Genomic DNA, 12,182 nt, shown 5'->3' on the forward strand with positions numbered 1-12,182 from the left:
CATGCCCCAGGGTCATCCAGCTCACCTGTACACAGGGGCTGGCTGACAAACGGAACATACACTGCTGTCCCTGCTGGTCTCCAGCACTGAGTCAGGAAACCACACGGCTGAGCGACATTCTGGGAACCCCGTGCAGCTAAGGTAGAACCTGAGAAGCAGAGTGGACAGGTCAAGTCCAGGGATTCGGAAGGCACTGGTCACATTCATCTGCCAGGAACAGCCTGCTGTCATTTTCTTGGTTTTCTAAGTCATGGTCTCCCTGTGAAGTCCTGGCTGGCCTGGAACGTGCTCTATAGATCAAGTCAGCCTGATCATAGAGACCGACCTGCCTCTGCCTCCTAGGTGCTGGGATTAAAGGGGTGTGCCACCAGACCCCACCCTAAGAAAACACTTCTTGGCTTACACTTAGAATACACCTAATTGGACATCCTGACATAGAATAATTAAAAGTTCTTTTTGCATGAGAAGCAAAAGATTGCATGTATAGATGTGGTTGCTGGCACAGAAGGCAGAGGCAGGTGAATCTCTGTGGATTCAAAGCCAGCCTGGTCTACAGAGCCAAGTTCTATCTAGGACAGCAAAGGTTACAGTGAGAAACCCTGTCTCAAGCGGGAAAAATGTTAATTATTGCTGACTCTCCTTAGGCCAACACCACCACCAGTGACTAGGTGTGGTGTTTCTCCAACATAATTCCAGAACTTGGGAAGGGAGATGTAGAGCTCAAGGTTAGCTTAGGCTACATAAGCAAACCCTAGATCAAAGTCAAAACAAAACAGAAACTCATTCTGGGTTGGGAGGAGGTAGAAGAAAGCTGCCAAGTATATGAGGCCCTGGGTTCGACTCCTACATTTCAAATAACAAAAATGAAGATAGACAAACAACAACAAAATCCCTGGGGCTGGCGAGATGGCCCCATGGTTAGGATATGACCCATTCTTGCAGAGGACCCAAGTTTGTTCCCAGCACTCAAACTGGACAGTTCACAGTCAGCTGGAGCTCCAGTTCTAGGAGACTCAAACCGTCTTCTGGATTCTGCAGGCATCTGCATGCTTGTGGAACGCGTATAGACAAGTGGCTCACACACATAAAACTGTTTAAAAACATCCCATGTATAATGCAGCGTTGTGAGGTAGACATGACCCTTAAGGAAGGGAAAAATTATTTTATGTGTCTGGTGCCCTTGGAGGTCAGAAGGCAATGGATTCCTTGGAACTAGAGTAGTGGATGGGTGTGAGATGCTTGTAGGTACTGGGAACCAAACTTGGGTCTTTTATAAGAGCTGATCCATCTCTCCAGCCTGCCTCCTTTTCAGGGAATATACATTCCCGTGGCACTCAGCACCCAGGTGCTACCTTGCTACCCTCCCAGTTCTATCCTCTTGCCCCGTGTCTGCCGAGGGCAGGCCTGCTTCTAAATACTAATATGGGCATGGTCTGAGATGGCCTTTCAGAGCTACGGCCAACGCCATATACACGGGGTGAGCAGGTAAGAGGGGAGCCAGGCACTAACCCACCACTCTTCTTGGTCTTGAGGACCATATCCTTGTTACACTGTGGGCACTTCCGAACAGGCTCTGGCATGGCTGGGTAGATCTCTTCTTGCTGAGCCACCTCTGTCCTTTCTCCTAAGTACTGAGATAAGGCCTCATCCAGCCTGAAGAAAAAGAAGATACACAAACCAGTTTCATTAATAAGGCCTTTATAGCACTCTTAGGTATCGACAATACACATGAGACCAGAGCCAGTGGGTTAGGGAGCCGAAGGCCAACATAGGAAGCAGAGGACAGGAAGGAGATGGAGCTCTCTACCCCACTGCCCCTGGCTCCAGGCTCCGATATGACAGCAGCCCTAGGTTTACACAAACAATTCACATTTAGTAATGTCTGTCTATACAATGTGGCAACAGGGTAAACTTAAGGATTAAAAGCCCAAACGGGTTGGCCCAAAGGTTGGGTGGGTAAATGAGCAAGCCTGACAACCTGGGTTGGAGTTGAACACCCACAGTGCAAGAAGAGAACTGTCTCCTAAAAATTGGCCTGTCCTGCATACATTTACCTTGGTATGTATACATTCACACACACGCACATGCACACACACGAACACACATGCACACACACGCACAAACTGGCACTTCCTGGCATCCATATAAATAATGGCCATGCAGAACACTGACCCTGCACATCGAGAAGTTGCCCAGTGAACACCAGCTGGGTGTCCTAATTCCAATCAGTCCTGCCACTACCTGGAGTGAGTGAGACCCCAAAGACTGAGCTCAGTGGCCAAGACTGTTCCCCTTTCATGCACTAGCTGCAAATCTCAGGACATGGCCTGTGCTTCTGACTGCAAAGGGGGCTTCCCTGGGTCTGATTCACTGTGTGGGTCATGTAACTCAGAATAGCCACACAGGAGAGAGATGCAAAGGGCAAGGCCCACCAGCCGACTGCATGGCGGTGCTTCCCCAGTGTCTACTCAGCTATTTAAGAGCTTAGAACATAGTTTGTATGATGTCTTCAACACTTAGACACAGCTGGTGAATCGTGAGCCGCAGGTGACCAATCTAATCTTCAGTGCCACCCTGGAGTAGCTAAAGCACTGCCTCATGGGAATTTCTCCTGAAACTAATCCTAGCCTATGGCTTAGCAAGGGCTTCCCAGCCACCAGGCAACTGGCAGACAAAGATATCATCAAAGATACAGAGTTCAAGTGTGCTAGAAATCAAACTAAATATGTTCCTATTCCAATGAACCATAGCATCAGGGTTAGAAAACACTTCTTTCCTTCCTTCCTTCCTTCCTTCCTTCCTTCCTTCCTTCCTTCCTTCCTTCCTTCCTTCCTTCCTTCCTTCCTTCCTTTCTTCCTTCCTTCCTTCCTTCCTTCCTCTTTGGAGACTGGGTGACATTTTGTAACCCAGGATATCTTTGAATTCACAGCAACCGTCCTGCCTCTGTCACCTAAGTGCTAGGATGACACGCAAGAGTCACATTACCTTTGGCTTGAAAATTATTATTATTATTATTATTATTATTTTTTGGTTCTTTTTTTCGGAGCTGGGGACCGAACCCAGGGCCTTGCGCTTCCTAGGCAAGCGCTCTACCACTGAGCTAAATCCCCAACCCGAAAATTATTATTTTTAACAAAACGCATACTGTTTGCTAATTGGCCACCCCTAAATAAATGCTCCAGAGAATGAATAGATTCCACACTAGGACGTGGATTAACTGATTTAAAGGATTGCTGACAACCAAGGAAGCATAAAAGGGAGAGAATGGCACTTCTAAAGCTCAGATCTATTAGAGACAGTTTTTCTAGAAAGGAATAAACTGAATCCAGAGGGGAAAATCCAAGGGACAGTACCTCTGTAGCTGGCCCCCTCCCCAGGGGTTCTCAGTTCTGGGGGTGCTGTGGCCTCCTCCCCAGGGGCTCTAAGTTCTGGGGGGGGTGCTGTGGCCTCCTTCCCAGGGACTCTCAGTACTGGAAGGTCTGGGGCATGGCTGGGAGCTACAGAACACCAGCATAGGGGAGCAGGGTTGGCACTCACTTCTTTGCCTTCGCCACTGCTTCAATGAACACCTGCTTGTATTTCTGCACTTGCTGCCTTAGAACCTGAAACTTATCCTTCTTGCCCTCACAGATCAGCTTGAGATCAGCTTCCAGCTCGGCACGGAGGTTAGGCTTGGACATCTCGTAACCCATGGAATCATAACCTGTAGGGAAAGGGCAGTGCTATGAGGTTCTAAATGACATCTTGAGGAACTTGGGACACCTTGGCCTCCCCACTGTCCTCTGCAACTCCCTAGTGTTTTACCTTCCACAAGTCCCATGCCCAGGTGCCCAGGGAGGAACCGCTTGTCTGAGGTGAGTCCCACATACATCCGGGCTTTGATGGTCTCGATGTGTTCTGCATGAGTTGCATCAGTACCTAGAAACCATTTCCTTATCACCACCACCACCACCACATCACCATCATCACCATCATCACCAACCACATCTAGTAAAGCCCCAGTTGGCCTTGAACATGCTCTGTAGCCAAGGCTGTCTGTCCTTGAACTCTGACTCTTCCCCTACCTCCCAACTGCTGGAATTGCAGCTGTTTGCTACCAAGTCCATCTCACATTCCCATTATTCTGAGGTGATACGGACGGCAGCACCAGCATGGCCTGTGGATCTCATTCACCATGGGTACCTCTTATGCCTGGGCAGTTTATGCAGATAAGATCTCTTATTCACATCTGACTTATGTTAGCAGTCTCAGAGCCACACTGACTTTCCTCTCTAACATCTGAGGGCTCACGACTGCCAATTCCAGCCTTACAACTCCTTATCTCTTTTCCCATGTCAGAGTGGCCCACTGGACCGCCTGCAACATCTATACTTCTCAATTTTGCTTTGTCCACCTCTGTTCAAGAGCTGTGGCCCAGGGAGCTTTTAAGTGTAGCTGCTAGGGAGATACAAATCAAAAATCACAATGGAATGCTATACCGAGCCTGGCTTAATTTTAAGTTTCTGCACGGGTATGTGCATATGAGTGTAGGTACCCTGTAGGTACCCATGAAGGGGACATCAAGATCTCCTGGAGCTGGAGTTACAGGCAGCCATGAGACATCTAACATGGGAGCAAGGAACTAACGGCTGCGCCATCTCTCCAGCCCCTGGAATTGCACTTTTTATTATTTTTGAGGCAGCGTCTTGGTATATATGCAAGGTAAATCCTGAACTCTTGATCTTCTTGCCTTCTTGTCCTCCTAAGTGCTGGGATTATATGCCTTTGCTACCATACTCGCTAGGTTCCCAGGCCTTTTTAATTTTATTTTGAGACAAGCAGCCAGTCTGGCCTTGAAACTTTTAACTTTCCCGCCTCAGTTCTTAATTGGTCTTAATCAAGATGAACAACCAATCCAAAGGTCATAGGTGCCCTTCAACTGAGTCTTGAGTCATAATAAACACCTATATCATTACACACATGGTACAGTGTTGGCTTCTTCAGGTCTCCTGGGCTCAGTGTTAAGAGTGCTTGCCTCGTTTGCACAAGACTCTGGGTTCTAACTCTAGCACTATAAAAGCAAATTTAAAAAACACATTAGTCATGGAGTTATCTGGACTGGGTATTAATAGTGCATGCATTTTGTGACCTTAGGTAAGGTTTTAACCGGCACAGGTCTGACTGCAATGTTTTTCTTTCTTTTTTGTGTCGGGATTTGGGATGGAATTAAAGGGCTTCGTGTATAGTAGGCAAATGCTGCCACTGAAGTACACTCCCAGGCTTTCACTAAAAGTATAGAATAGAGACAGGAATAGAATGCCTTCCCTACGAGAAGGTCATGCCTGGCCTACAACATGCCCAAGAGACATGAGATTGCCACTGAAGATACTGACCAATACCATGTTTCTCCATGAGGGCGATGAGGTCAGCTTCGGTAAGCAGTTGGGGTGGGCTAGTCTCCCCATCCACCATTTCCACAGTGCTGGGCTGAAAGCGGAAGCCTTGCTCATAGACAGGGAGGAGCTACAGGGGGAGGACATGTAGGGCTCAGATCATCTGTCCTCACGCTCAGTTCAGCCCTGCTCCATCAGGAGTCACAGGCTGGAGCCCAACTGCTGCCCCTGTCCCTGGTGACCACCCCTTGTCACCTTGTCACTCCAGTGGTCATACGGATACACATCTAGATAGTTACGGGCCAGGATTATGAGGCCATGGGCTACAAAGCGCTCCTGGGCAATGTCGATCTCCACGGTAGTCTCTTGCCCCTGAGCATCCTGAGAGCAGCAAGCCAGGAAATGGCGAACGATGAACTCATACAGTCGCCGATCATCTCCCTGAAGAAACAGAGGGGGTGAAATTCCTTCCAGAACAGTATGTTTCAAAGAGCACAATACCAATGAAGTTTCAACTTGATTTATGCCACTGTGACCCACGAATTTGCACAGAATTGGACCCACAGCTCCTCAAGCCCTCATAACATAAGTGTAAGAGTCCTTGGGAAGCTACTTTCTTGTCGCCTTTTTTTTTTCTAAAAAATGAAGTGTCTCATTATAGAGCTCTACTCAGACTCAGAAATCTGCCTGCCTCTGAGTGTCAGGATTAAGGAAGTATGCCACAATGCAAAATTCACAACTCTGACCAGGACTAGTGAGATGGAAGCACAAGAAATTAGCAAGATACTTTCTAAATACTGACAGCTAACACTGAATGAAGCTTTAGGCTGCTTTCATGTCTGCACACACAGTGATTGTTGGTAAGCAAGGACTTAGTGAGGCTCACCCTATTAAAAAGTTCATGAGACATTCATCTACATATCTAGCAACCCCCTTTTAAGTATTCCTTTACCCACTTTATCGCACCAGCCCAAATGTTACCATTTATGAACAGTAAAGATATAACCCACACATAAATACAGAGCTTTCTGTGTAGATGTCCAGTTACAGCCTTTACTCTGACCCCTGCACATGCATGCCCACAACTAATAAAATGTAATAAAAATAACTAAGGCCAGGCACGATGGTGCACACTTTTAATCCCAGTACTAGGGAAGCAGAGACAGGTGGCTCTCTGCGTTTGAGGCCAGTCTCATGTACACAGTGAAACTTTGTTTTAACACAAAGGATGGAAAAATTTAAAACATAAAAACAGATGCACTGAAAGCTTCCTTCACTCCCTCTTGTAATAAAAGACATTTGGTATCACTGTTTCCAAATCCCAGAGCCGACAGAGTCCTGTCAGGCTTCAGCACCTATCCTGCACCTGCTCTGTGCTCCAGCAAGGTTCACACTCAGAGGAACCAACCTGCAGGCTGCTGGTGTATTTGGTGGGGTGAATGGGAGGGTGAGCTTGATCAGATTTGTTCCCATTTCGTGGAGTGGGGCCGCCTCGCTCTAGAATGTTCTGAGCAAAAGCCCCCCAGTGTGGATCCTGGGTCTGCTGTTCCACCAATGTAACCAGGTTTAAGTCTTTGGGGAAGATGTTTGTTTCTGTCCTGGGATAGCTGATGTACCTAAGAGAAAGGTACCAAAAGGACACTGTTAGGTGTTTTCATTGTTCTGTAACCACTGCAGGTGTAGGCACACAGCTGACACTGCCAATGTAACTGTAAACCACCTAGGCTGAGACAGGGTATCTGGAGAGAGGGTTCTCAAGGGGTGAAAGCATCAGGCTTCCCTGCTAGGATAGTCTGGGAACCTAGACAAGAAAGCAAAACCATACTGCAAGATGAAGGACCAAGACTCAGCAAGTTCCTTTTGGCAGGGCTGACCACTGGCTCTTCATAGCAATCAGTCTGACAGAAAGACGCTGGGTGGGGTAGGGCTCAACGGACTTGACTGTTCCAGCAGCACATTCCTCTGTAACTTTTTCTTTTTCTTTCTTTTTTTTTTTTTTTTGGAGCTGGGGACGGAACCCAGGGCCTTGCGCTTGCTAGGCAAGCGCTCTGCCACTGAGCTAAATCCCCAACCCCTCCTCTGTAACTTTTTAAAATAAACTTCATTAGCTATCTGTTTTGTAAATATATACATCTGGGTACCATCAGTTTGCCTTTCAGAAGTCAGCATTGGATCCCCTGGAATTGAAGTTAGAGATGGTTATGAGCCACTATGTATGTGGGTGCTGGGAATTGAATTTAGGTCCGCTGCAAGAGTAGTAAGTCTACTTCATATATATTATATATTTCATATATATATATAATATTTCATATTATATATATATATGAAAAAACCCTGAATGTTTCAGGTCTTATTTTTATCTATCTATCTATCTATCTATCTATCTATCCATCCATCCATCCATCCATCCATCTATCTATCTATCTATCTATCTATCTATCTATCTATCTATCTATCTATCTATCATGTTCTCAAGCAGTAACAAGCACACTTCACTGTAGGTAGGTACTCACTGGTCACACACATAGGAGGACTCCGTCAGGCAGAACAATCCCTAAATGTGCTGGCTGCTGGCTGACACTAGGTAGAACCCAAGATAATTACTGAGGAGTCAAGAGTAGGATTTAGCACAAAGTTAGTGTGCATACCTACTGTGTGCAAGGCCCTGGATTAGCTACTAATATGGAGGACAGGGGAGAGTGAGTTCAGATTGCTCTGTGAGCGTGTATATTTACCCTTGTGTATAGAGCTTTTCCGCAATCCTCATGGTTTCTTTGGCATTTATTCTCAATTTTCGAGACGCCAGTTTCTCTAGCTCCTGTCAACAGAGACAGAAGAAGCTTCTTGTGAGTCAGAGCACAACACAAGCACCTACTTCATCCTCAGGCAGCTCTGGCCCTGTCACTGCAGATATAGCGATCATGTCAAGAGGAGAGACTGCCGATCTCAACTAGTGGTGCTGTGGTTTAAAATGTACTTTTTTTTTTTTAAAGATTTATTCATTTATTATATATAAGTACACTGTAGCTGTCTTCAGATACACCAGAAGAGGGCATCAGATCTCTTTACAGATGGTTGTGAGCCACCATGTGGTTGCTGGGAATTGAACTCAGGACCTCTGGAAGAACAGTCGGGTACTCTTAACCACTGAGCCATCTCTCCAGCCCTAAAATGTACTTTTAATCAAAATGAAACAAACAAGCCAAAACCAACCAAAATGAGAAAACAAATATGAGCACAAAGGTGCCTGAAAGGCAGAGACAGGAAGATCTCTGTAAGATCTGGTGAAGATCTCTGTGATCCAGGTCAGCCTCGTCCATGGGAGTTCCAGACCAGCCAGGGGTCCATAGAAAAATCCTGTCTCAAAAATCCTGTCTCTACATAAACATAAATAAAAACGTTTTTTTCGGGTTCGGTCCCCAGCTCCGAAAAAAAAAATTTTTTTTTTTCTCTTTGGTTTGAGACACAGCTCCATATAGTCCAGGCTGCCCTTGAATTCATGATTCTCTTGCCTCTACATCCCAAAGGCTACATCACTCTAGCTTCCTGAGGAAGCCAGTGAGTGGTTCTTCAAGATAATGTTCAGCTGATACTTGTCCAAGATGCTGGCTGGTTTATAGCACCATGATGAGATAATATATTTTTTCTAGACAAGAGTTTTGTATGTAGGCCAGGCTGGCCTCAGATTCTAGCATCAGCTTCTTGACAGCTAGGATCACAGACCTGTACTACCACCCGTGACTGAAATCTGTGTCTTTAACAAGTAGTCTGACAAGAGAATGATGCTAAAATCTGAGAACCACACTTGGAGAATACGACTCAACACTCAAAAATTTCCCCTAGACACTGGAAACACCCTTTTCTGTTGACAATCTGCAAAGGCTGACCATGGTGGTGCATGATTTGAACCCCACACTTAGGAAGCAGAGGAAGGTGTAGCTCTGAGTTGAGGTCAGCCTGGTCTACAATAGTGAGTTCCAGGACAGCCAGGACTACATAGAAACCCTGTCTCAAAATATGTACCCCCCCAAAAATAAAAATTTTAAAAAGGGACTAAGAAGAGATCAAAATTCTGTGACTATGCAATGATGGTATTATAGAATACTTGTGTCCCTCTTTTGTTTTTAGAACCTTATATAGTACCTGTATTAAGAGGCTGGGCTAACTCAGGCCTTTCTGGTGCTTTTCTTCCTGGCTTTTGTTTTTGTTTTTTTTTTCTTTTCTTTTTTTCGGAGCTGGGGACCGAACCCAGGGCCAAGCGCTCTACCACTGAGCTAAATCCCCATCCCCTTGTTTTTGTTTTTAATTTTAAAGACAGAGTTTCTCTACATAGCCTTGGTGTTCGGCTTTTTTTTTTTTTTCCCCCAGAGCTAAGGACCGAACCCAGGGCCAAGCGCTCTACCACTGAGCTAAATCCCCAACCCCTCTACATAGCCTTGGAGCTTGCTCTGTAGACCTGGCTGGCCTTGACCTCATAGAGGTCAGGCTGCCTCTGCCTCCTAAGTGCATCACAACCACCAGTGCCTGGCCTCAAGATGGGTGATATTCCTTCCTTCCACTGCACCACAGCCCATGAAGAACCAGCCCAACAATAGGAAGTAACTGTTCCTTAGTGCCTGGGACAGCCTATCTGGCTGAACATACCACAGTGTCCAACGCTTGAGGCCGCCACTTGCTCTTTGGCTTGGACCTGACCTCTACCACGGTTGCCATGGGATCCTACAAATCAAAGAACACAAACCTTACATTAGTGTAGAGTATACTATACACCTGCTCAAGCCCCCTGCTATGTGGCCCGGGGAAGCACCCCATGCAGTGTCATACATTCTATGTGTGGATTATGGTGTGGATGCCGTCACTTCATCCTCACTTAAGTCAAGAATGAAAGACACTGTCACAAGCCTTTAAGTCCGTGGTTTAGAACTGATGGAATTACACTGTCTTTAGTGTGCATCTGAGCAAAGTCTCCAACCTACACGCTCCCTGTTATACTTTTCATATTTTAAACTCAGGATAATAGGGCTGGGGTTGTAAGTCAGTGTCAGAGCACTTGCCCAGAATGTTCCATCCAGCGTTCCATCCCTAACATTATGGACCTTCATACTTGAGATATAAACAGCAAAAATCATACAATACAAATTGCAAAACGTTCACAGACTCTGTTAATGAACACAAAACTTAAGTGGTTTGCTAGTGAGGAGAGTAGCAAATCAAAATCCAGATTTCTCGGGGCTGGAGACATGGCTCAGTGGTTAAGAGCACCAACTGCTCTTCCAGAGGTCCTGAGTTCAATTCCCAGCAACCACATGGTGGCTCACAACCATCTGTGATTTCACTTCTTCACATGACCAATGGAAGGAGGTTGCATCAAATGTTTAAATTTCTCCCCAGATTCAGAATCCAGGCTCTGAATGCACTTAGCTGGCTCACTCTCACCTCTGGTGAAAGTATATACTTCAGAGAATTTCAGCTACCCACTTCTACCCTCCCACTGCATGTCCGTTATGCCCAGCTTCCCTTGCTATTAGATCCGGGTCTACTACTGCCCCACAAGTCAGGCCATGCCCCACTGCAGTCACTCCCTTAGGATGAAGACCCGACAAACTCCTGTGGTGGCTGTTAGTGCCCAGGCCTCAGGCTGGAAGTCTAGTGGGGAGCAATCTCAGACACTCCCAGGACCACCTTTGAACAAAGACCCCACTTATCAGTGGCCAGGCTAAATCAGAGATTTTATTCAGGTGTTCAGACTTGGCAGTAGGCACTGAGCCATTTTGCAGGTCCTAGGAGCATAAATTCTAAGCCAACAGGCAAGCGTAGTTAGTGGGGGATAGGGCAGGGTCACTTCTGCCGACAGGAAAGAGTTGCTGGGGAGTGTGGAGACTGCCTCCTAGATCATTGCTCTCAAAACCCCTTACCTCCATACACAACTGATAAAGGACAAGACAAGCTGTGTGGTTAAAGAGACGGTATCTTTTCCAGTTGAACTCTACGGTCCCATCTTTGTGGTCATGAGTTACTGTAAACAAGCAGAGGTTGTCTCAGAGAAGCCATGACAGATTAAAACCGATATATCACAGTGAAGAACCAATGGGTTATGTACAGGGGTCTGGGCACATAAGGGCCCTTTCAGAGTTCTGCATATGGGCGGGTGAAAGGCAGCAAGGGGGAACACTAACCATGCCTTTACTTAAGGTCTGCAGCCCCCTTGTCTTCCTGGGGCAATGCAGAGCCTACAGCAAAAACCTTGGGCTATACCTTTAATTCTGTGGAAGACTTCCGGCACAAAAGCCTGAATGGCCTTGAACCTTTCCACCACAAACCCCAGTGTTGGGAACTGGCAGCTGCCATAGCTGATGAGCTGCTCCGCCAGCACCTCAGGGAAAATCCTCTGGAGCCGCAGGGTCTGGAACCTTGTGAAGGCAGCCCCTGGAGGAGGTGGATGAAGAAAGAAGGGAACAAGCTGTGTCGGCTCAGAATGTAACACCACAGTGCCCTTAGGTGCCTGGCAGCCCCGCGTGGCTCCTCACCGATCCTCAGATCCAGCTCTTGCCTCACATCCACTGCGTCACTTACTCTCTGGTCAGGCTCAGTCAGATGCTCACAGGCTGCCCTGACAGCATGGTGTGTGATCTCAGAGAAGCGGGCCCTCAGCACCTGTAGATTGGGCTTTACTGCAGAAGAGACAGAAGTACAGATGCCAAACTTAATCCTAACTGCATCTCAGCACAAAAGCAAACCACCACGACATCCGGGAAAACCAGTATAAGAAGCTGGTTTGCCTTTCACCTCTTAGTTGAAATTATTGGAATA

At 46.7% G+C, this 12,182-nt stretch overlaps 1 protein-coding gene across 3 annotated transcripts in view; it reads right to left on the reverse strand.

Annotated features, from left to right (window-relative positions):
- The window catches only part of Top3a (DNA topoisomerase III alpha), a 41,906-nt gene that overhangs the window by 8,420 nt on the left and 21,304 nt on the right, over nucleotides 1-12,182 (reverse strand). For 2 of the 3 annotated variants that reach the window (NM_001427456.2, XM_087571794.1), the window contains 12 exon segments: nucleotides 26-148; nucleotides 1,510-1,653; nucleotides 3,538-3,703; nucleotides 3,805-3,918; nucleotides 5,373-5,502; nucleotides 5,628-5,813; nucleotides 6,781-6,988; nucleotides 8,108-8,190; nucleotides 10,017-10,091; nucleotides 11,288-11,388; nucleotides 11,628-11,798; nucleotides 11,900-12,043. In NM_001427456.2, the coding sequence (NP_001414385.1) occupies nucleotides 26-148; nucleotides 1,510-1,653; nucleotides 3,538-3,703; nucleotides 3,805-3,918; nucleotides 5,373-5,502; nucleotides 5,628-5,813; nucleotides 6,781-6,988; nucleotides 8,108-8,190; nucleotides 10,017-10,091; nucleotides 11,288-11,388; nucleotides 11,628-11,798; nucleotides 11,900-12,043 (1,645 nt within the window). 3 annotated transcript variants of the gene reach the window in all.

This window comes from Rattus norvegicus, chromosome 10 (assembly GCF_021556685.1).
Source record: "Rattus norvegicus strain SHRSP/BbbUtx chromosome 10, alternate assembly SHRSP_T2T, whole genome shotgun sequence".
NCBI lineage: Eukaryota > Metazoa > Chordata > Mammalia > Rodentia > Muridae > Rattus > Rattus norvegicus.